The sequence below is a fragment of the Capsicum annuum genome, chromosome 2, assembly GCF_002878395.1.
Source record: "Capsicum annuum cultivar UCD-10X-F1 chromosome 2, UCD10Xv1.1, whole genome shotgun sequence".
Classification (NCBI taxonomy): domain Eukaryota; kingdom Viridiplantae; phylum Streptophyta; class Magnoliopsida; order Solanales; family Solanaceae; genus Capsicum; species Capsicum annuum.
In genome coordinates, this window is record NC_061112.1 from 114,573,590 (window position 1) to 114,599,072 (window position 25,483).

At 34.6% G+C, this 25,483-nt stretch overlaps 2 protein-coding genes across 6 annotated transcripts; both read right to left on the minus strand.

Moving 5' to 3' along the window:
* Positions 1-1,448: 1,448 nt before the first annotated feature.
* On the minus strand, positions 1,449-5,744 carry LOC107859022 (probable carboxylesterase 6). Its single transcript, XM_047406642.1, has one exon. The coding sequence runs from the start codon at positions 2,695-2,697 to the stop codon at positions 1,690-1,692; it is 1,008 nt and encodes a 335-aa protein (XP_047262598.1). The 5' UTR covers positions 2,698-5,744; the 3' UTR covers positions 1,449-1,689.
* A 5,403-nt stretch (positions 5,745-11,147) lies between these two features.
* Positions 11,148-24,380, minus strand: LOC107858000 (protein ANTI-SILENCING 1). 5 transcript variants are annotated; one of them, XM_047406643.1, is made up of 15 exons: positions 24,157-24,380; positions 21,242-21,634; positions 20,982-21,150; positions 19,281-19,430; positions 19,074-19,199; positions 18,836-18,967; positions 18,674-18,750; positions 18,195-18,221; positions 17,908-18,000; positions 14,569-14,647; positions 14,381-14,471; positions 12,008-12,113; positions 11,799-11,915; positions 11,629-11,703; positions 11,148-11,509 (listed from the first exon to the last, which is right to left on the minus strand). In XM_047406643.1, the coding sequence occupies exons 2-14, from the start codon at positions 21,593-21,595 to the stop codon at positions 11,638-11,640; spliced, it is 1,587 nt and encodes a 528-aa protein (XP_047262599.1). In that variant the 5' UTR covers positions 21,596-21,634; positions 24,157-24,380; the 3' UTR covers positions 11,148-11,509; positions 11,629-11,637. The 5 variants fall into 5 exon arrangements, with proteins under 5 accessions (XP_047262599.1, XP_047262601.1, XP_047262602.1 ...); XM_047406645.1 differs by having other exon boundaries at positions 21,242-21,679; XM_047406646.1 differs by lacking the exon at positions 24,157-24,380 and adding an exon at positions 23,940-24,122.
* Between the last annotated feature and the right edge of the window lie 1,103 nt (positions 24,381-25,483).

Sequence of the window (25,483 nt, forward strand, 5' to 3'; positions counted from 1 at the left end):
TGGAAACGATGCCTTTTCCCTTAATGTTTTTAGCCATTTACTTTTGTTATTTAATAGGCTGGACGCGCCTAAAATAAGTGTAACACACGTGCCTTAGAATGGGTGTCGCGGAGAGGTAATAATATTACTTTTTTATAGTTAAGGTGTGTAATAGGTCACTAGTATAGTTTAGATGTGACTTCAAGTTTTCAGGTATAGTTTAGGGTGGAAACGATGCCTTTTCCTTTTAAATTTTATGACTGAAATTTGATGTAGTTTATTCTCTATTACATTATGGTTAAACCTCTTAATGATGAAATAAATAATATTCGTTTTGTTACATTTTCCCAAAACAGAGCACTCATTCATTTCGTCCTTCTCCGTTACTTCATGAATGTTGTACGTGAGAATCAACACCTAGAATATATTCCCCGTCCCATTTTATTCGTCATAAATTGGAATGACACATCTATTAAGAAAATAATGATTAGTAATATAACTTTATCATTTTGCCCCTCTTAATTATGTCTTGTTGTTAGTTTTAATATTGATGGATGACTAATACCAAAACATCATTTATATTTTTAATGGTGTATTTTTAATGGTACTCCTCTTCGCAACATTTTTCAAGAATGTTAATAATACGGAGTAATCAATTACATTAAGGGTATAATGGAAAAAAAAATTGTCTTGTCTTGATAAGTAAAATAGGACATCAAATTAAAAAATTTGAGACGGGTAAAATGAGACGAAGGGAGTATATTGTGTGTATATCATACGTTCAATTCAAATATTTGTTCTCAATTACGATCATACGCATTCAATTTCCATGTAAAGTAGTACTATATGACATACACAGTACGTAAAGAGTAGAAATAGAATGACATGAATTTTAGGAAGTTCATAGATGATCTCCAATGAAGCAACATTAATTTCTTAGCAACCAACTAAAACGACAACTAACAAGTGAGGTTGAAAAGTGGACATTGCTGGTTAGAATTTTTCCAGAAAATAGAATGAAAATATTCAAAATTTCTGTTTTAAGGTATTCTATTGTACTCCCTCTGTTCCATTTTTTACTCCTTCCAAATCTCCATCATTTCTCATTTTACTTGTCATTTTTCATAATCAAGACAACAATTTTTTTTCTTTTTTACCCTTAATATTAATTATTTTTTCTTCAGATTAAAATGTAAACATCATTTAATAGGAATATTGTAATAAAATAACTATTTTATTAATTTTTTCTTTTTAATGAATGTGTAAAATTAAATTGAAACGAGATGGGGAAGTAATAAATTTGTTGGGGGTCTACATCCACTCTCTCCGTATCTCATTGCTCTGGATGGGATTGGTATGGAGTCGCATTCAATTGTGTCTTTTTTGTCTTTTGTCTCTTTTGATTGATAGTAATAACATTGGCCATAAGGTGATTCGAAAATGGACAGAAATTACAAACGTAATCGAAATTCAGGGTAATAATCATGCCTATAGAAGATTAATACATATATATTACAAAAGATATGATCTCTCAATATATTATAATTAAAAAGATTATTCTAAAAAATAATTAAAAAGGATTAAGATAGACAGTACACAAAGATCTTCAAAGCATGCACGTAACAAACCAGATGTAGAATTCACTATTCATGCAGGATTCTCGTAAATTCCCATGCTTATTATTTCCATTAATCTTCATTCTCTAATTAATTAATGCTTGCTGATGAATTCTGCAATGGCTTCAAAAAGCTTTTCAGTTGCGGAGCCAGTAACTGGATCCATTTCGACTGCAATTTTGTTCAGATAAAAGCTGTGTCCAACGCCATAGCTGATACATAATTCCACATCCTTTTTCGCCTTTTTCAAAGCTTCGTAGAACTCCATTTCTGTGTCTTTTATCAAATCTTTATCCGCCACACAGTATAAATAAGGCGGCAATTTGAGCTCTTCAACTGCCGGTGCTGCGTCGCCCATCGGACATGTGATTGGATGATCCTTATTGCTCCCTATTGGTAAAGCAAACCCTAGAAATTTATCCACCATATCTAGGGTTAGAAACGGTGTTTGCTCCTGTTCTAGCTCCGATTTGCTTCGCTTAGACCGTACGAAGCCGGGGTGAATAGGAATTGCGCCGGCGAGTTTCATCGGAGATAAGTCTTCTTCACCGGCTCTGGCGGCGACTTGATGGACTATGTTGCCGCCGGAGCTATCTCCGATGAGGAATACGCGGTTGAAATCTGCGAAGTTACTGAGCCAAGGCTCGTTAATTTTTTGCCGGGAAAGGTCCCGGAGATAAAGAAGGGCGGCGAAACCGGAGTCACAGGCGGCAGGGAGGCGGTGTTCAGGAGCAAGAGGGAGGAAGACGGAGACGATGATGGCGTTCGCCACGCGCGCTAAGCGAGTGTAAACAGTATAGTACATGAACCAATCAGCTTGGCTAATACAAAAACCGCCGCCGTGGAAGTGAACAACGACGGGAAGCTTATCGACGGAGCCGCCGTTTTGTTCAGGTAAGTAAATGCGTAGACGGCTGCCGCATTTATCGTCGGCGACTACATCTTTGACGGCAATGCCGTCAATGAAGTCGTCGTGAGGTTTAACTGGTTCGGACATGAATTTGACTTCGGGTGGACCGGTCCATGTCCGGTCTACTGAACCGTCGTCGAAAACTCTGAGCCAACCGGATACTTCATCTATGACTTGCTTTTCATGAACCATTTTGGAAAAAAATGACCACAAAGTTTGAGTAAGTGTTTTTTTTTTTTTTTAAATTTGAGTTATTAGAACTTTGTTTGGTATACAAATTAAGTTGCATGAGCATGGCTATTTATAATGGTGAGAAAGAGGGTGGTTGTTTAAAGGAAGATGCAAAAAGTTTTACAAATTTTGGAATTTAGATAAGGGGAAGAGGAATGGCATTGGGAGAGCATTTTCTAGACAAGTTCATAGTGAGTCATTCCACATTTAAAATAATAGTATTATGTAACTTTAGTCATTCCACATTTAAAATAATACTAGTAAACTGGGAATATTTGGTGGAATGGTCATTAGGGTCATTCCACAGTAGAAAGTGTACACTATATTCGGTGGAATGGTTGTTAGTAGGTGCCAAGTTTGTTTCAAAGTTTGTTTTCTTATAATTTACTTGAGTTCCTAATAAAAGAAATCTCTTTATATTATCACTATAAAAACGTATTAAACAAAAAAGTATATTTTTTTTTGGACAAAATTTCTCACAGGTTTCTTCAGATTTTTATGAGCTCAGTTTTAAAATGGATTAAACTAAGCTAGTTTAAATAAGCCTAATTAATAAAATAAGTATATTATTAATCCGCCCAAATTTAAACGAATTGAACAAATTTAATTATTTAGGCTGATTTTATCAACATTTGTCGTTAGGATCATTCCACATCTAAGGTTTACTGGTCGTTAGTGTCTTAGACCAAACCTGAGGGAAAGATTACAAATTAGACAGGACGATCAGAGGGTCAAGCCACTATGCCTCAAATTTTTGGGGAATCTCCTAACATTTTTCATCAGATTTTTTTGATTAGTTTGATTTAAGATATGCAAGATTGATTAGAAAGGAAATTGCCCTCTAGCAAGACTTTTGTCTATTATGAAGTTCAGACTCAAGAACTCTAATTAAAATTAGATTCAAATTTTACCTATAATAGATATATAGGCTTAATTATTCTTTTAAAAATATTGAACCGAGAAAATAAGGTTTACTGTTAATGTTTGTTTTGTTTGGGCCACATTCTTATTTAGCCACCCTAAATTCAGATAACTATGGTGGTGGTGGTTAAAGCTAGTGGTGTTTATAGAAAATTGGAAAACTATAATACATCAAAGAAAAAAATTAAGCCTCAACGACCAGAGGATCAAGTCACTATGCCTCAAAATTTTGGGGATGCAATATTTTTTGTCAAACTTTTTGATTAATTCGATTTTGAGATTTGCAACATCGATTAAAAAGGAAAGCAATCTCTAGTAAGATTTCTGTTCATTCCGAGTCTCGAACCCAAGATATTTAGTTAATAAAGAATGCGATTCAAATATTATCTATAATAGTTTATAGGCATAGTTATTCTTTTAAAAATTCAAATCCTAAAAATTAAAGCTTACTTTAAAATTTGCTTTAGGCCACGTTCTTATTTGGCCAATAGCCATCCTAAATTTAGATAAATATGGTAGCTAGACTAATACTTCCTCCATTTTATAATAAATGAATTGTTGAATTTTGACACATAGATTAAGAAAAAAGTATTAAAGACATAAATTTAACATAACTTTTCATTTTTACCCCAAAAAAAAAAAAACTAACCTTATAATACATTTTCAAAAATTAATTGGTTGTCAAATCATAAGGGTAAATTTGAAAAAAAATTAATGATTCACTGAAACACCAATAAATACCTTAACAATTCACTTATTTCAAAACTAACGGAGTAGCAATTATGCCACAATGTGCGGTAGTGGTTAAAGCTAGTGGCTGTTTATGGAAAATCAGAACATTGAAATAAATAAAAGAAAAAAGTCTAACACTTCTTTTATTTGATTTGATTTGATTATTATTTTTATTCTTTCGGTCACCTACATTTGCAATTTCGAATATACGAAAGACTTTGACAAAGTCATTTTAAATGTTAAAAATGGGCAAATCAAACTAAGAAAGAATACTGGGAGTCTGGGAGTTCTAAAATTTTCTAGAAGTACTTGAATTCAATTGAAAATATTTTTGGACCCACAAGAGTGTACTCATGGAACAAAAGCTGATTTATTAGTACAAAGAACACGAAAATGAGAGTGCACACATCTAAGAGTATCGACTCTGTGTATATTCATTATTTCAACACTTTGCGCTTCGATATTCTTACAAAAAATTATGAAAGTGTATATGTATATGAATTTATTTTATGCATTTACAAATTTAGATGGCATTCACTTTAAGTAATTTTATAATGTTCCCTCTATTAGAATTTACTAGTTTAGGTCTACGTGCCTCGCATGTGTGCCTCACTTTAATGAGTTCAAACGCTATAATAAATAAGATATTTGTTTAAATAATAAAGATGAATATAACAATTAAATTCAACATCTTTTGAATATGTAACGATGGAAAATTTATTTAATTAAACCTAATCTTTACCTTAAAACATGAGGAAGAGACAAAAACTGCTGAGACAACAGGAGATAAATTAGTTGGATGTTATGAACGTATTTATAGAAGCAGTGAGCTCCTTGTCCTAATTTTATTAAAAATGAATTTTGTTTTTTTTGGTTTCAAGTAGAATAGGATTTTGCTCACTTTGTTAAATAGAATATGGAGACATCGGAGTGTAAGTACAATAAGATTTTGTTAAGTAAAATAGGACTTTGTTAAATATAATACGAACAAGACTTTATTGATTGGAATAGGATTTTGATGATTTATTTGTTTGAATAATTTACGTGATTGCCTTTAAATAAAATAGGACTAAATTTTGTAATTCAAAAGACAAAAGAATAATTTTGTCTAAAAGAAAGGTTTTTTAATGAAGGACAAAAAGTTCAAATGAGATTTATAAGGCCCTTCACACTTTTAATATAATAGAGATAGAGATTTGTTCAATTTTCTTTTTTGATTGATTAAAAAAAAGATATTTATTTCTTAGTTTAACAACTCTTAAATTTTAATATCTCACATAATATACTTAAAAATACAAGATTAAAAAAGATTTGAATATATTATACATATTTTTAACTAGAAATTATAAAGGTACAAAAACATATATGAAAAAGTGAAAGAGGATATGATTAACGTTGGATTCGAGAAAGGAAAGAAAGGACACTGAACTGGTTGTTATAATGCGCTAGACACTGAGGAGTCATGTTAGCACGGATTTAATATATGTTATTTCAATTTATATGACATAAATAGAATTTAGATAATCAATTATACTTTTAATATATTTTTTTTGTATTTTAAGTTGTAAATTATTGTAATTTATATTATTTTTTATGTAATTTTTGAATAATATACCTACTCTCCTTATCCAAATTTTGGTGACATTGATAGTTAATTATATTTTTAAAATAATTAAAGTTTTAAATTATTATGATTTATAGTAATACTTTTCTTCTATTTTAATTTAAGTGGCATTGATATAATTTCGAGAGTCAGTCAAATATTTTTTTATCTTTTAAATTTTTTAAGCTGTTAATTATTGTAATTTGTAATACTTTTCTTCTATTTCAATTTAAGTGGCACTGATACAATTTTGAGAGTCAGTCAAATATTTTTTTATCTTTTAAATTTTTTAAGTTGTTAATTATTGTGATTTATAAAAAAAATTATATATTTTTGTTTAAATATAAAATAGATTTAAAAAAATAAGGAAAATAAATTAAAAAGGAGAAAAAAATATTGAAAGCAAGGGAAAGGATCAATAAAGTTGTGTCAAAGCAAAACTTTTGATCTTTAAACTTTTTAATTTGTTAATTATTAAGATTTATAGTATTTTTTACATATTTTTTTTAAAAAAATATATAACAAATTATTTTAAAAAATATATTTTAAGTTGTTAACTATTGTAATTTATAATACTACTTTTTATGTTATTTTCAAATAATACATGTTTCTCTCCTTGTTAAACTTTTGTGGCATTGATAGTCAATTACATTTTTTAAATAATTTAATTTTTTAGTTATTGTAATTTATAGTAATATTTTTTTTTCTATTTCAATTTAAGTGACACAATGCTTAGATGCCATGATAATTAATTATGAGTGATATAATAAAATCACGATTGAAGAAGTGAAGCAAACATGTCTTAAATGACTTACAACAACTAATTAGAAGTAATATAGCAAAATCTATATCTATAATCTATAATCTATAATATATTAAAAGTGTGAAAACACTTAGAAAAGTGATTTGAACTTTTTGACCTTCATTAAAAACTTTCGCAATAGACAAAATCATCTTTTTACTTATTTTCTTTAATTAATATATCACCATATTTATAATATTTAAAATTAAGAAGTCCTAAAAATGGTTAGAGAAAACTATATGAAAAACTAATATTGGTAAGTTTTCTTTTTCCTTGTATACATAATAAAGAGTCTTAAAAAATATGATTAAAAAAATTATCATAATTTCCATCAAAACTAAAAAAAATAGTAATAATACTTTATTTATTAACAATTCATATAAGGAAAAGAAATATGACTCACGCCTCATTTTTCCGTTTTTCAATTTTCCACCAAAATTTGGTTGTTGTAATATAAAACAACAACAACAACAACAAATTCAGTGTATTCCCACCTAGTGGGGTCTGGGGGGGGTAAGATGTACGCAGTCCATACCTCTACCTCTGATGAAGTAGAAAGGCTGTTTCCGATAGACCCCCGGCTCGAGGCACGAGATACCACACAAACACATAGTAAAGCACAGAAGCAGATTACATAACATAAATACGGCACCCATAAGTAATATAAAACAGAGGAGAGCAGAGGAAAGCACACAGATTCGTAATGAAACATGGAACACGGAACACGGAATCATAACAGGAATAAAACCCCCACCAAGTAATTCCCTACACTAGCGACCCAAACTGGCCCTAGTCCTCTGCCGTAATTCGCGTCCTCCAGACCTTCCTATCTAGGGTCATGTCCTCGGTGAGCTGTAACCGTTTCATGTCCCGCCTAATCACCTCACCCCAGTACTTCTTCGGCCTAGCCCTACCCCGCCTAAAACCATCCAACGCTAGCCTCTCACACCTACGGACCGGGGCATCCATGCCCCTCCTCTTCACGTGTCCGAACCATCTTAATCGTGCTTCCCGCATCTTGCACTCCACTGAAGTCACACCAACCTTCTCCCGGATAGTCTCATTCCGAACTCTATCCCCTCTAGTTAGCCCACACATCCAGCGCAACATCCGCATTTCTGCCACCTTCATTTTTTGGATGTGGGAGTTCTTAACTGGCCAACACTCCGCTCCATACAACAAGGCCGGACGGACTACCACCCTGTAGAATTTGCCTTTAAGCTTGGGCGGCACCTTCTTATCACACAGCACCCCCGACGCAAGCCTTCACTTCATCCATCCCGCCCCAATACGGTGCGAGACATCCTCGTCAATCTCACCGTTACTCTGGATCACGGACCCAAGATACTTGAAATTATCCCTCTTACATGCCTCCTGTGCTTCCAGCTTCACTACTACCTCATTCTCCCGCCTCACATCATTAAACTTGCATTCCACATACTCTGTCTTGCTTCTGCTCACCCTGAACCCTTTAGACTCAAGAGTTTGCCTCCACACCTCTAATTTGTCATTCACACCCCCTCGAGTCTCATCTATCAGGACTACATCGTCTGCAAAAAGCATACACCACGGCACCTCCCCTTGAATACGCCGCGTCAACACATCCATCACCAACGCAAACAAAAAGGGACTAAGAGTAGATCCCTGATGCAATCCTGTCAGGACAGTGAAATGCTCTGAGTCTCCTCCCGCCGTCCTCACCTGGGTTTTCGCTCCATCATACATATCCTTAATTGCTCTGATATATGCCAGCGGTACTCCACTCACCTCCAAGCATCTCCAAAGCACCTCCCTGGGGACTTTGTCGTAAGCCTTCTCCAGGTCGATAAACACCATGTGCAGATCCTTCTTCCTTTCCCTATACTGTTCCACCAACCTCCGTACCAAGTGGATTGCCTCCGTCGTCGAGCGGCCGGGCATAAATATTAAGATGCACGTTAAACTAGAGAAAAAATTAATTTAATTATTGAAAAAATATGACTGATGCTCATCTAACTTGATTCGGTTGCATGTTTAGATTGGTGGATGCTTAATTTTTTAATCCTCAACTTCTTCACTATTTTTGTTAATATAATAGAATTTACCGTGTGAGGGTATATATATCTTCTTTGTTTTCATTCAAGCCATCCTTTAGTGTCAAAATTTTCGCTCAGACAAGAATTACTTTTATCAAAACTGAAGTTTTGTGATCACTATTGTATTATTTTGTTTTACAGGTCGTAGATGAATTTACAGGTGGTAGATGAATGACAATCGGCTTTGAGAAATTTTTTTAGGTAAATGTTAGGTTTAATTATATTGTTTTTATATCTCTGTTTTGCGAAATTTTTTTGTGTGTAAAGGTAAAGTTTAGTTACATTATTTTGCTATCTTTATTGTCATATTATTTTGTTATAGTTTACAATCAACTTTAAGAAAATTTGTGTAAAGAGTTAGATTTAATTATATTATTTTGATGTCTCTATCATCGCGTTGTTTTGTTGCAGTTACAGGTGGTAGATGAATGTCAATCGACTTTGAGAATTTATTTTGATAAAGTTATATTTAATTAAATAAATTCTTCAAAAAATGTTAAATTTAATTATTGTATTCATCTTTATTATTTAAATAAATATCCTATTTAGTATAACGTTTGAACTCAATAAAGCGAGATACACGCGCGAGGCGCGTACACCTAAACTAGTTACCATAAAAATAATTGTAAAAAAATCTGAGTGAGCCTCATATAAAATGTCAAATTAATTTAAAATATCAAGAGTTAATTTGTCATTTAATATCTATCTCAGCTTTTTTCTTAAATATTATTAATTTTTTAACACTTAAATGACTTATAATAATTAATTAAGGGTGAAATTTAGTAAAATTATAATTAGACATGTCATAAATGCTTATTTTACTTTTTCTTATTAAATATTATTAACTTTTTTATACATAAATAACTTATAATAATTAATTAAAAATAATGTAATAAAATTATAATTAAAGCAACTAAAATAGACATGTCGAAACCGCTACTTATAAAATATAGAAGAGTCGACCACACGAGGCAGGAATAAAGGTTATTTCCTAGGGTTGCTTGGTGGATGATTTGGAAATTACTTGGGAAGTTACAAGGAATATCAATTTAAGTAGTAATTGAATAAGAATAAATTATTCACATATAAAATTAATAGGATTAACATTTGAAATATTTTTTTTCGCACTTGCTATCTCTTGTTATATAATATATCATTTTCCTTTAATGGTACGCATGTGTTACTTCTAAGAACCCTAAGATTTTACAAGTATTAAGACTAACCAATATAATTAATGCGATGGCATATACACCATCTCCTATTCCTATAGTTGATTCCACTATGTCCAAACCATGCTAGTTGCTCCATATCTTTTGTCCTACACTCTCTATCAATCTGATCAAGCCAAATACACCACATGATTCACTCAAATTATGACACTAATTTCTCTCATCATTATGATTAGCCACAACAATGCGACAGAAGCATCAATAAAACAACTCATATCTAAGTACATGAGTCGACAAAACGACACAAAATATGGCAAAAGGTGATATATACCTCCAAACCATTGAAAATGGTATGGAAATATCCTTCATTATATTTTTGGATTATTTGTACTACTGCCGTCTAAATTTTTGTACGTATATACCCCAAAATATTAAAAATGATAAATATATACCGTTCAGTTAGACGATGTGCGTCATGTGTCCCCATTCACAAAAATCTAACTCGTTTCTCCTTAGCAATTTATCTGACATGCCGGTGAAATGTTCTACGGTCAGAGTTGGAAGCGAATTTCGCCCACGTGTCCTCATCCTAAAGAAATGTTCTGCGACCGCATTGGGTTTTGGTTCACCAAGAAATAGGTACAAGCAAAACTCGTTTCCAACTCCAACAGTAAAACATTTCACTGGCAGGTCAAGGGGTAAATTGCTAAATGGGTTAATTCCTTTCAGATAAGGATATGCAGGCGGCGCGTGCCGTCCTCGCCGCCTTAACTGAAGGGTATATAGGTATCATTTTCAATAGTTCAGGGTATATACGTGCCCAAAGTTAGACAACAAGGATACAAATAACCCAAAAGTATAATGAAGGATATTTTATGCACCATTTTCAATAGTTGGAGGGTATATATGACCTTTTTCCACATAAAATATGAAAGTCACATACGTTACTCAATTGGAATAGGCTGTAAAACGACAACCAAACACCATACTTGATGTACTGAATTGTGCATCAAACAACTAAAACACTAGCAAATTTGGTATTAATCAGACTAATTCTAATGCATGAATAGCGTCCTTCCTAACAAGCAACCAAACAACCCTCGAGAAAATGATCAAAACAATCCCTCAAAACATAAAATAGTCCATCAAAGTTTACAAAGCACTTACACTTTAGGTCCACTAAAACAAAATTTGATAAATTTTAACGGATTTAATGATGACCATGAATCAAGGGTGTTCCTCAAAAGGGCTACGACTAATCTTATAGCTAACTGCCTACCTCTTTGTAATTCACAGCGATACAGTGAACCACAAATGGTGCATTATAGTGCTGCACAAAATGTTGCATTCTATATCATCAAACGAAAGCAAAATCTCTGTACTACTATGTGCTTAGGTGCAACCCCATATGCAGAAAGGGTCCATACCTCTGTATGCCTCTTGGCCACAAGAAAACGAACAAAACGAGTACCTGTGTAAAAGAGAGAATATCAATCCTCTTATAGGTGGAACTGGACAATAACACAAGGACAAAACCAAAAAAAAATCAGCGCAAAGCTAAACAAGTTAAAAAAAGTGGATTGAACTTACGGTTAGATCCTACACAGAGTTCTGAATAGGATTCTTCAACTTGCTACGAAGATGTTCAATTTCTGCTGCTTGTTGCTTGCAACAAGAAAAGTATATAGACTTAGAAAGGACTAACAAAAAACAGCAACAATCTGGAGAGGATAAAAAACAGAATGACGGGGAATAATCACCTGATGTAAAGCTTTCCACCACAGGCTGGACTTTTCCTGTAGTACACGCCATTCAACGGCCAACCCATGTTCGACTGTGTTCATCTGGGAGTAGTGTGATGTAGATACTGCTTTTCTCTTTACATAAGAGAAATTGGACTCGTGAAAATTGGATCGTCAAATAGAAATTAAGGGAGAGGAGCAGCTTATTTGTGCAGCGAAATGCATACCATTTCTTCTAGCTTTTGAAATTTGAGTTTTCCAATGGACAGATGGCCAGGAAAGTCTCTACTTTCCATTGGCTCCTGTATAGTTCCCCTCCGAGCAACAACTGGCCTTAACAAGACATAAACAACAATGCCATTATCTCCCTCGCCTTAACTGTTTTTCATATTTCATTCAGTTTTACCCAATAAAATAGCGGTAATCAAAATATTTAATCCAAGATAATGTCAAAATAGAGGTCATTGTTAAGAAGCACAACCCACTATCATGAGTGAGATTTACATCATTTCTCTTTCCAATAAGAAGCACAAGAAACTATCATGACTGAGATTTGTATCATTTTTGTTTCCAGTAAGAAGCACAAGCCAATATCATGAATGAGATTTACATTATTTTTCTTTCTCCCTATATAGTGGGCAGATTTGGGAGGATTGCAACAACACAGCCAGTGCAATCCCATAAGTGACTTTTAGGGAGGGTAGGATGTATGCAGACCTTACCCTTACCTTTATGGGGGTAGAGAGGTTGTTTACGATAGACCCTCGGCTCAAAGAAAAGAAGAATTTGAATCACGATTACGAGAAAATAAAACGGCAAAAATCAGGATACAAAGCAAATAGAGCAACCGATAGAAATAAACACCTAAATATGAGTTAACAAATAAGGAGAAACGGAGGGGAGGCCAGTCCCCTGCCTCTCCCACATGAAATGCAGCAACACTCGGCTATCCATTAACTTTCTACCCTAATCTTCGATCTCCATACCTCCTTATCATGTCCTCAGTAAGCTTTGAAGGTTAGTGGGAGGGTTCTTGGGGGCAAAGAGTAGAATAGAGGAGATTCCTAGCACTTCGTGAGAACTCAACAAAAACTTGTCTCATGGCATGGGTTCAAGACTTCAAGCACCAAAGCCTATGACTAATTCTACTCCCTTTGAGAAGCTTTCTCCCTAAACAACTCTCTACATGAAAAAATCCAGTGCCATGAGATGGCTGAGTATAAATAACATTATATGACTTCTACCTGATGATCCATCAGGCGAAATTACATAGATAAAGCGGACAGTAATAATTGTCACAATTAACCTCTTGGCTTCTGGATAACTCTCTGAGACAAAAAAAGAAAATATTACACTCATCATAATCAGAGCATTCAAAAATGTTTTCTAGGCGATTCAAGGGGCGAGCCATCAGCTAGGAGGGCTGAATCACAGAGACAGATTAGCAGAGGGCAACTATCGTGGGGCATAACCACATAAGTTCCAACCTCCCAAGCGTTTGCTTAAGCATATGTCTCAATCTTCCAGGTGTTCATTTGCAGCACAAGTTCATAGAACTTCCCAAACTTGAAATCAAAATTGCTTAACAAGTTTTCTTTATTACTTAAAATAATCAAAAGTGGGCTACTTGTAAATTCTCAAACTAAAGAAAAAACACTCAAAATTCAAAGATCTCTTTTTAATTGTTATCCCTAATTTCATAATTGTTTCACTTTGTCATTAACCGAGCAACCAATTATTCTTTGGCTCTTTTTCTGCAAAGTGCAAACTACAAAGCAAAAACTTCGACATCAAATGCTTGCAAATTCCTTTTTTATGCTTCATTTCCATCAATTCCTTTTTACTCTCTTTTAATTTTTTTTCAAGTTAGTTACTGATTTTAGAGTTCATTTTTATATCACTCTGATTTAGATACTATTCAGGAGGCTTTATTCGAAAAAATGTTCTATTTGTGTTAGAATAGGCATTTGTTATTTGTTTTCTGGTTTTAGTTTTTGAAATAATGACTTTATACTATTGCCATTTTATTTTTCAAATAATTTGGAACTATCATTTTACAACTCCAAGTAGATCACAACTATGCTATAGGTGTAATGCATCTTTCATCTCTCACTCTTCCAAGTATGTATGTATGTGTGTGTGTGTGTGTGTGTGTGTGTGTGTGTGTCTATATATATAGAGAGAGAGAGACACACACACACTAATTTTATGATTTTCCACAATTTAATGTAACTTTACTTTTTTGTGATTTATATGCTAATTATATTAATTTATCAAATACAAAGATGAATATCCATGGAGCTTACTCCTCATGTCTCAAGGCTTACGTCTCGCCCCATGTTGCACAAAACGCCTTGTCTCATGCCCGCGCCTTTTAAAACACTACCAGCTAACTAATGTCATCAAGGACTTTGAAGTTCATTACACAAAGCAACAAAAAACAGATGATAACTAGCAAGTTGTGTGTAGGAACAATGCATTAAAAACATCTTATCAACAAGACAAGCAGAGGGTGAGCAGTTACCAGTTTCAAAAAAAAATAAAAAAAATAAAAGGGACAAGCAAAGGGTGAGACAAAATTTGCCAAGTTGATCTAGTACCTCCCATCACCTAACATAAGGCACCTCCTTTTCAACTCAGAAATGGCGGTCTCTGCAGCCTCACTTGATTTGAAGATAACAAATGCTTTTCCTGCTAGTGTTCATTCGAATTAAAAAACGAATTCACTGTGAAAGATGTTAATAAAAAATGACTCCAGGATATAAGATAAAGATACACGACGACTTACCATTTAGGGGATTGGAGAAGGTGTTATGTTGCACCATTTTTGCACTAACCTTTTGCCCCAAGGCATGCCAAACAATATCCTAGAATACAGTTGATGAGAAACTCAGAAAGATAAATGATGACATATGACACAAGCTCTTCTAGTATAAAATTAGAAGCAGAAACAACAAAAGGAAAACTCAAGAAGAAACGTCTTGAGATAGCTATCTCTACAGAATAAAAGGACAAAAGAATATATACATAGAGAGAAAGAAAAGTACATCTCATAAGAGCTAAGAGGCTAGCTCCAACAGATGAAGATTAATATCCATAACGAAGATTAACGGAGAGGTTAATAGTTGATGGTTAATCAAGAATAACAATCCGTATGGCAAAAGTAAATGATTTTGTAATAGCCAACAGCATCACACAATGAGTCTTTACGAAACCATTCAATGGTCAGACAATTTGCCTAGAAGCTAACGTTAGGAAATAACAATATTCTTCTTGAGAAATAAAATTTATATTTCCAACAACCCTCACTTATGACAAAGTTCCGAGGGATGTCCTCTAGAGGTATCTAGAGGCTAGAGGTGTACCGGTGGCTTACATTAGGGCGATAAAGGACATGTATGATGGGGCCAAGACTCGGGTTAAAACAGTGGGAGGAGACTCAGAGAACTTTCATGTGGAGACAAGGTTGCACCAGGGATCAATTCTTAGCTCTTTTCTATTTGCCTGGTGATGGACGAGTTGACGCAGTTTATTCAGGATGAGGTGTCATGGTGCATGTTATTTGAGGATGATTTAGTGTTGATTGATGAGACTCGAGAAGGTGTTGATGATAGGTTGGAGGTTTGGAGAGATAAGTTGGAGTCTAGGGTTGAGCAGGACCAAAAGAAAATATTTGGAATGCAATTTCAGTGATGCGATACATGCGACAAGCGTGGAAGTAAAGCTTGCTCACAGCCTATCCCCAAGAGAGTAGTTTTAAGTATTTTGAGTCTGTAATCCAGGGTCATGGGGACATTGATGAAGATGTCACACATTGCATTGGTGTGGCTCGCATGAAATGGAGGCTTGTTTCCAGAGTCTTATGTGATAAAAAAGTACCACCAGAGCTTAATGGAAGTATTTTTTTTGGTTTAAACCACCCGGTGTCCGATACCCGCTTTTTAGGAGTCCGACTATATCCGGATTCGCCCCGCATCGGGCCCCATTTGGGGGGAGAGCTCCCAACAGAGTGTTTGTCCATACCCAGAGTCGAACCCTCGACCTCTGGGTAGGTTGGGGCAGCCCCTTTTCGCTGCGCCACCACTGCTATTGGTTAATGGAAGTGTTATGAATCAGACAGAATAAGCAAACCACAAGCAAAAGAAAACAAGAACACACAGATTTACGTGGTAACCCTTGAGGGAAAAAACCATGGGCAGAGGCAGAGGAAGTTTCACTATAATGAAGAGAGAGTACAATGTTGGAGATAATAGTCTCAATTTCGTGTATGTGAGAATAATACGAAACAGACCACTAAATCGCACTTACATAATATGTGCGTACAAATAGGTCCTAGGCCCAAAAACATAAAGGTCCATACCGCAAGGGTGCGAGGGCAATCCCTAAGTTACCACCACAGACCCCATTGAAAATCACAAACATAGGTCGTACCGCGAAACTTTCAGGGCCGGATCAACAAAATTGGGGTCACAACTCTAACAGGAATTTTTATAAAGTGGTGCTTAGACTGTCTTTGTTGTATGGGTGGAGTGTTGGCCAGTTAAGAACTCTCATGTTCAGAAGATGCATGTTGTGGAGATGAGGATGTTGAGATGGATATGTAGACATACTAGGAGCGATAAAATAAGTAATAAGGTTATCCAAAAAAAGGTGGGAGTGGCCACCATGGCTGACAAAATGAGGGAAGCGAGACTAAGATGGATTGTGCATGTGAAGAGAAGGTGCACAAATGCCTCAATGAGGAGGTGTGAGACGTTGGTTATAGTGTGTACACAGAGAAGTAGAGGTAGGCCTAAAAAGCATTGGGAAAAGGTGATTAGAAAGTATATGGCTTAACTTAGTATTTCCGAGGACATGATTTTTTGATAGGAAAGTGTGGAGGTCGCATATTAGGGAAGAAGGTTAGTAGGGAGTAGAGTGTTGTGTTGCCTCTATAAGATTTAGGGTTGTTGGTGTTTGTCATAGTATTAGTCGTATCATTGTGCTTCTTGCTTTTGATATCTATCGACATGTGTTGTCTACTGTTCTGATTACCACATTATTTGATGTTGTTATTGTTTCTTGAGTCTACGCTCTGTGACGCATTTCCTTATTAATTGATTATACTTTCTTCATTGTTTTCTTCTCCTTGTACTTGATTTTGTTGTACTTGGGCCGAGGGTCTCGTGGAAACAACGGCTCTACCTCGTAGAGGTAGTAATAAGGTCTACATACATTCTACCCTCCAAAGACCCCACTTGTGGGAACCTACTGGGTATGTTGCTGATGTTGTTGCCTCACATATCTCAAAATGAATATTAAGGAATAGAATAAAATGAGAAATTTTACTGGATTTTCACAAATCGCATAATGTATCCAATCTGGTGTTTCTTGGGATATGAACCGTTAGATTAAAGTCTGAAGATGCAACTCCTGTTTAAGCTTTAAGGGGTCGTTTGGTGTGAGGTATAAGGGATAAGTAATCCCGGGATAAAATGTTTGGTTGGAGGGATTAATCAATACCGGGATAACTTATCTCACCATTTACACCATAGTGATGGAATAACTTATCCCATATGCATGGTGAAATAAGTTATCCTGGGTAATCCTGGGATAACTAAAAGGGCAGCCCGGTGCACTAAAGCTACCGCTACGCGCGGTGTCCGGGGAAATCCCGGGATAACTAATCCCGAAATTAGTAATCCCGGGATAACTATTTCCCAACCAAACGACAATGTCAGGTTGGTATTTATGCCAGCTTATAGTGGCATCTAGGTCAACTTGTGTGCACCTCAACTAATTCACCTAATAGCTTGTCAACCAATAAGCGCATTGCCAAGGTAATTTTGGCAACCAAGATAGCGCAAATGACTCAAAGCCTCAAACCATGTGTAAGATAGATGCTAATCCTGGATCTCCAAGTTGTTACTAATATGTCTCAACCACTAGTGCATCCACTTTGGACATGAATTACTAATTTTCTTTAGGTTGGTAAAGCACTTGAAAGTGTTTTGGTATCAACCTTTTAAATGAATGATACAAAACACATGTTAGACTGAAATAGACAACAAATCCATTCTATTTACCTTCATTTTTATTTTTTTTGAAATGGTAACATTTGGAAGTAACCCGAGTTTCGTCTATGTACCTCCACTTCTGCTGATGCATATGAAGGATCAAGATTCTCAAGTAACACAAGTGTTTCTCCCTCTTGAGCTAATAGGAGTTTTTCATTCCATGGCTGGGCAGAACAAAATAACATACGTAAATCACAATGTATAAAATAAATAACTGTTCTGAAGCTAAAGAATATCATGTACTATATGTTCTACTTTTGCCTAAACAATTGAAGCTTACATTACTTTCAAAACCAACTTAACTTCTTTTATCATACCAAAGAAAACATGTTGGAAACAATGGAGATAGGAAACTAACCTGTTCCCTGAACCATGTGCTAGCACCCTGCAAGTAAAAAGGTAGCATATCAGAAAAGTATCTAAATTCAAAACAGGTGAAGAGGTCCCTTACTGTATCCAATCACTGATATCAGGTGTCGACCTGAGTTTAGTTATACAACAGATGAGGTCGGCAAACGGATACAAAAAAGAACAGATAATCAAGTTACAAGGTCAGTAGACACAAGGATGCAGTACATCAAAAATTGAGAACTAAAAAAGAAACGTTATGCCAGGTATGAGCACTCATCAGAGGATGCAGTACATCAAAAATTGAGAACTAAAAAGAAACATTATGCTAGGCATGAGCAATCAGAGATTTCAAATTATAGAGGGGAACCTCAATATTCAAGATTCTTAGCACTGCTTACAAAATGAAAGATGTTTTCTATGTGAATCAAATCCTTCACAGGACCCTATACTCACAAAAAAAAGGGTGGGTGGGTGGGTGGGGCTTACCTCTTTCACCCTTGGTGTTACTTCAATGACCTGACTCGTGGATTTCCTGACCTCATGTTGGTCAAATGGTGTAGTACCTGCAAGGATCATATCCCCGATCAGACAATATCCATATTGATTTGTTCACCGACTCTAAGAGAAAGTTAAAGGTAAGAAAGAAACCTAATAAGTCTTGAAGTTTTCTCTTCTTCAAAGCATGAGAATCAGATAAGCTGCTAGACGAGGTACAATATGAATGTTTTACTTCAGTTCTGGCAACAGTCTTGTCCATCGCAGAAATATTGCCTTGTCCACCTAAACTAATTGTGATTTTATTCAGTTCTGGGAATGAGCTGATAAACAATTAAGCTAAAATGTGAATTTACAAGATTTAGAACCCATTATCTTTCCGAGTAATCACCTTTTCCTACAACTTCTGTCACCTGACACTTTGAAATGGTACTGCACTGGTTCGTTCTTGCCATAGCAACACCTTTTGTGGAGGATTTAGTTTGCTTGCCCAGAGCCACAGGTGGCAACATCGACTCTGCAAAATACAAATTGAAAATAACCATGGGTGGTTGACATTGCAACTAAGAATTTACCTCACATGTCTACAAGTAGTTACGAGTGTTTCTTCCTGGCTGTCCATCTTTCAGCATTGTTTTAGTTGTTTCTCCTCCAAATGAAAGTGATGAATGTGACTTTTCAAGCCTTCCTTTTCCGCCATAATGAGGAGGCTGCTTTCGACCTATCACCTTATTAAAGAAGTGCTCCACTGCAGTCGGAGTGAAGTAATGTCTCAAATCATTGATTTTCAGAATTTGAATGCCTCAGAGGAAGAATGTATAAACTGAAGAAACATATTTTCCCGCAAGCATTTCAAGAGCTCAGAGATTAGTTTTTAAATAGAAGCCTTCATGCATACAAGTAGGCTAAGCAAAAATCAATAGATATTTTGGTTCTTCACAAAGAAATTTACATCATCTGCCTCACTTATCTGGCAAAGTTTGATACAACAAAACGAGCACATGTCCACATTGATTACACCAGCATCTTCCCTATGCTGACAACACACAAGCCACAGCAAACACTCGCATTGAGCCATTGGAAGATGTTTTTTCTTTATTAAGATTCTGAAGATAATTTTAGGGAACTTGTTTTCGGATTAAAAGCTAAGCAAAATACCAACCATGAAACGTGAAATTATCATAGACATGACTACAGCTCTCTATATACGTCCACCACTACAGTTCTTTGGTTAGTACTTTATCCAGTGCATTCAATCAAAGGAAACCGTCAGCCACAACAAAGACTTCTAAGAAACTTATACCAATATATCCATCGCTAGAGCTCCTTAAATTCGAGATTGAAGCCATATTTTAAAAGAAGAGAATGCAAGGAAAAAACTGAAAGAAACATGACCTTGCTCTAAATTCCAAGAAAGTTGAAATACCACATCAGAAGTCAAACAGTTTCGGAGAGTTCTAGGAAACCAACTATACAGATATGCATCAGATTTAAAGGAGCACTAATGGGTAATGGCTGACTAAAAGGAGATAAAAAGATAGGCTGAAACCAAATGGCTGTGAATGGGAATGCATGGATGATGTAAATAGCCATGAAGAGTCCATTATCTATCTATATTATTCTTCCATTTCCCAACTCTACAGAAGAAGCAACCTGAGTGCTAGCAATATTGTCCTCACATAACACAACTAGACTAAAACCACTCTAGTGAAATCGTATATTAGGATGCTTTGCCATCTATTGCACAAATTATTTATTTCTTTCTAGTATGCTTTGCTATCTATTGCACAAATTATTTATTTCTTTCTAGTATTCTTTTGTGCTATCAAGTGAAAGAAGACATCAAAGTGACGGAAAAATTCCTAAAACAAGAATGTGCATGGGGGAAAGCACAGAAAAAACAATAAGTGTCTGAGTCGGAGTCCTACCCTTTTAAACAGCAATGTGGTGGATTATTCTTTATGGTACTTTTGTAACTTTATCCTGGTACTTATTTCATTTCTTCATTTATACAATGCTCTTGAGTGTATAGCATAATCTTAAGCAATTATAAAACTGAGCTTCCCAGAGAATTAAATAAATTGTCTTCGAACAAATAACACAGAAATTTGAGAAAACAAAATTCTGAAAGATAGTATTCATATGTTAAAGCATTTAAAAAGAGCCAATCATTCAAGCATGACATAGAAATGTAAGAAGCGCCAATCATTCAAGCAATTAAAAAGATGTCTCATTCAATCATAAATGCATAATGTTGTAGTACTGGATGAAAATCAAGAAACAGAATTAGTGTCAGTACCTTCAATTTGCGCTATTGAATTTGGAAATTCGTCAGATATCTCGCGAGTTCTGACATCAAAGGTGCGATAAAAGAGAAACTCAGATGTTGCCAGATCTTCGTCTTCTGGCTGAGGGTTTCTCCTATCAGTTGATATGCAGACAACATTGCATTTACCGGTGATGGCTTCCTGCAATAAAATCTCAAAGTGGTCAAGCCATAACATCTAAAAACAGATAGACTAGAAGAATATTTTGAAAAAGGATGAGTGGAACAATTACCACTGGATTAATATTTGAAAGCCCTATGCCTTCTCCTGAAGCCAAGAGTAACTCATTGTTAAGCACCTTAATATTATTCAACCAATGAGTGACCTCCGCGGGACGGAAAAACCATACCACCTTGACTATCCTTTTCCGTGTTTCCGATTCCCACATCTTGACGATCTTACCAATGTCTGGCTCCGGTTCATCACGACGACACATGTAAACACAATCATATAAGTTGAACTCAACCCCTTTATAAGTGAATGACTTGTAAAATTGGATGTCCTTGTTCGTGGCACCCCTTCCCTTCTTGGCACCCCAACTAAATTCAGGACTATCTTCTTCCTCTGCTTCTTGAAGGGAGAACATTTGATACTTATCGCAATGCGATGTTAATCTTTCAAAGATCTGGAAAGGGAAGACACATGTGTACCATTGACAACTCACAACTATCTAAAAGAAGAAGATGCACACATTACAGCAATTACTAAAAACATAATATTTACATAAAAAGGCCTAAAATCCATGGAGCATTAGTAGAATGTCGAAACCCACAGCGGAGGCTACGGTTTAGAAGAATAAAAACAAAGAGAGCAAACAAAGGTACACCCCAAGAAAACTAGCCAACAACAACCCAATGTGAGTCTCACAAAGTGGGGTCTGGGGAGGGTAGAGTGTATGCAGACCTTACCCCTACTTCACAGGTAGCGAGGTTGCTTCCAACAGATCCTCGGCCAAAAGAACACGCTATTCAAAGTAAAAATGTTCTTTGTTCCTTTCAAGTATCATTTCAGTTGTTTGAAATAGGGATTCGATAATTCAACATATGACCAAACTCAAGGAGTATCTTTGCACATTATATAGAACTTTGTTTTTCTTAGAAACTAAGATGGATCATCGCAATAAATGGAGTATCTCATTCCAAAAAACATACCATAAGAGGATACGTAGATCTACACGGAAAGTGAGAATTGCAAGACGTTTCAAAGAAAAACTAGAATCTGTGCAGAAAATTAAATACTCATGCATATGGCTTTTTGGTGCAACCTACAAGATATTAAAATGATCAGAATAGCATGATTTAGACTCACTGGACCGGAATCTTGTATAGATGGAACCATTTCCTTCTATTTCTCTTGAAGAAAGGTTCAGATCATTGTAATGCTCTGATACCTAACTTAGTACTTTACCTGTCTTAAAAGAAGGATTACTAGATTTACATGGTTGTAGAATGATTACAAGTATCGCCTGTTTTTCAAAATAAATATTTAAACAAAAAAGATACACATGAACTATGCAAATTTATGCAAGCTCATACAATGTGATTTCGCTGAGATTACATTGTTTAAATTAGTATTGTCAGAGGTGAGCTTAAAGCATGCTTAAGCCTCAAAGCGAGGCTCAAATCATGTTGGGCACTTTGCCTCACTTACTGTGCACGCTTATTGTGCGCGTCGGTGCTGTTATCAAGAATCTAAGACAAACTTTTCCTTGCGAATGAGCTTTTTCTAAAGAGGTGACACTAAACAATTCATGCCTTATTTTGTTGTTAAAAAAAAAAAAATCTTCGTCCATATATTTGTGTTCATGCTTATAAGTATTAGTCTAGGACTAAACATATATATTTGTATTTTTTTCTTCATTTGGATTTTTATTCCATTAAAGCGGACACTTTATTTGCGCTTTGCACTTAAAGCCCCAAAGGACGTTAAAGCTTTTTTGCGCTGTTGATAACACTGATTTAAATGTGGTCAAAGCTAAGCTGCTCACACTAGAGTGTGGGTAGCACATACAGGTAGAGATCTAGAGGTTGGATCCTTCATGATCTAAATTTTAAAATCAGGGGTATGAATCCAGGTACAATACCAATGCATGGATTCAAATTATGAGAGGAAAACTTAAAGGTATTTCGAGGAGAAAATATTGATCAAGTGAAGAATTCCACAAGGAGATATAAGGAAAAGGACCAATATAGAAACTTTTAAACGCAAGGCATTCCATTTTCTTTAATTTCACCTTATCTTTTGTTTTGATTACAAAATTCTCAATATTTCTTCCTCCAAATTTCTCCGTTGATTTTGGTCAAAGTACCCAAAATGAAAGACAATTTCAATAGAGAAGAAGCATAGTGGACTTTGCAATCAAGGGAAGCCTACAGTATAGTGGCAATAGCAAAGTTTACAATCAAAGAGAAGATGATAAAAGCCTTGCAGACTGTTTTCATTTCAAAATCAAAATAAAAATCATACAAATTTCTAGAGAACAAGCATAGTGGACTTAACAATTCACCCAAATACACTGATGATCAATAAAGTCACAGTAGAAACAAAAACTGAAACTATAGAAACCACGAATATACACCTAATGCAACCAGAGACCGAAAAGGCAACAACATAAAGTGGAGTCTAGGGAAGGCAGAGCCGAAAATGCAAAAATACTTGCAATCCAACAAATAGAAAAAAGAGATAGACAATGCAATCAAAGGAAGAACATCTAAACACACAACCGAAAAAGCCCCATATAGTACAATAAAAATTTCCAGTCATTTGGAGTTGTAGAACGATACAGTGACACACAATGTAAACATTCATACACAGTTATGATCAGAAACCAACGATCCAAACGCTATAAACCCACACATTGCTTGCATACATGAAGATAAACAAGTTACCTAGAGAGAAAAGGGAAAGTGAAACAAAACGAGTACTGTAACCTGTGTAGTGTGTATACTGCTCTATGCAGCCAAACAAAAACACTATAAGGGAAAAAACAATCAAAAAATCTGTAGAACATTTTCTCAAAAAAGTTCAAAACAATATTCTAGAAGTTTCTAGAAGAAAAAAAATCACAATAACAACACAAAAACACTCGACTAAAGAAAAAACACACAGACGAACAAAGGTAACCAAAAATGTAGTTTTGATTCAAACCTGAGTTGGAATTGTTTGTATAAATGGGGAGAAAAGAGTGTGTGTGTGAAGGAATGCAACAAAATTGCATACGGTTACTGGTAGCGTATGGTGTTGTCTATATTATACTTTTTGCAGAAAATGTGCACAGATGCTAAGCTGCAACTGCAATTTTTTTACTATATGCAATAATAGTACAACTCTGTTGGCAGACTCTGATTTGACTTATTTTTTACTACTAATATCACCATGCTATTTAAACTTTAGCATAAACTCCAATTTTTGAAGTTCACATTTATTACAATGCTGGTCCTTATCACAAAAAAGGACACAGGTTAAAAGCGGTAATTAAGGAGTCGTTTGGTAGAGTGTATAATAATAATGCAAATTATGATGTGTTAGTAATGCTTGTGTTAGCTATACTTACATTAATTATGCTTGTGTTTTTCTTATGCAGTGTTTAATTTAATGTATTAATAATAACATAAATTAAATAATTTTTTAGAAAAAAAAAAATTTTACAAAAATATCCTCCATATATATGTTAGAAAGAATGTGAATTTTTTTTAGGAATAATAGTGTCTTTAATCATGTTAATGCATGTATTGGATCTATTGTATTGCTAATACCATAGAAATTTGAAGTATTAGTAATACACACCTTAATACATAATAGAATATTATACATAGGGTACAAAAATATACCAAACAAAATATTAATAATACACATTAAACTAATACATGCATTAGTTTTCTAATATACTCTACCAAATGACCCTAAAGTGGAGTGGTGATTTCCATTTGGCACTCTACCCTCGCCTACTTCTAATCCCATTATTAGATCATGTACAGAACGCCATGTGTGCTACCTTAATTACAATACTCTTCCTAGTCAATTTTATTACTACTATTATTTCTCTTTTACCTGATCCTTATAAACATATTACTCCCTCTTTCAAAATAAAATAATTAGCTCTCATTGACTTGATATTTTTTTAAAAAAAAATATTAATTAGAGATTTATTTTATCAAATTAATTTTATTAATTATATTTTAAAAATATAAATTTAAATATATATACTTTGTTTATTCATTTAATGATAAGGATAGTATCAAAAGAACATAATAAAATTATCTTGATTTAATCAAATAGACAACTAAATTAAAATAAATATTTTTAAAAAGAGAATCAACTAAAACGAAATCAAGAAAATAATAATAATAATTGCTATTTTAATGGATCGCAACAAATAATATTGACAGAAGAAACATTTGTCATGTTTTTCTTCAACGTCCTTTCAAGAAAAAGAATAATAAGTAGTATGATTTATTTTATTTATTTTAGTTTA

Bases quoted from the DNA above. Each gene is read 5' to 3' on its own strand.
- LOC107859022 (XM_047406642.1), bottom strand. From the start codon at position 2,697: ATGGTTCATGAAAAGCAAGTCATAGATGAAGTATCCGGTTGGCTCAGA.
- LOC107858000 (XM_016702750.2), bottom strand. From the start codon at position 22,347: ATGGTTCCATCTATACAAGATTCCGGTCCA. The intron at 18,222-18,673 runs GTAAGCCCCACC...TTTTACTTGCAG, and splicing joins TAACACCAAGGGTGAAAGAG to GGTGCTAGCACATGGTTCAG. The intron at 14,472-14,568 runs GTAAGTCGTCGT...GAACACTAGCAG, and splicing joins CTTCTCCAATCCCCTAAATG to GAAAAGCATTTGTTATCTTC.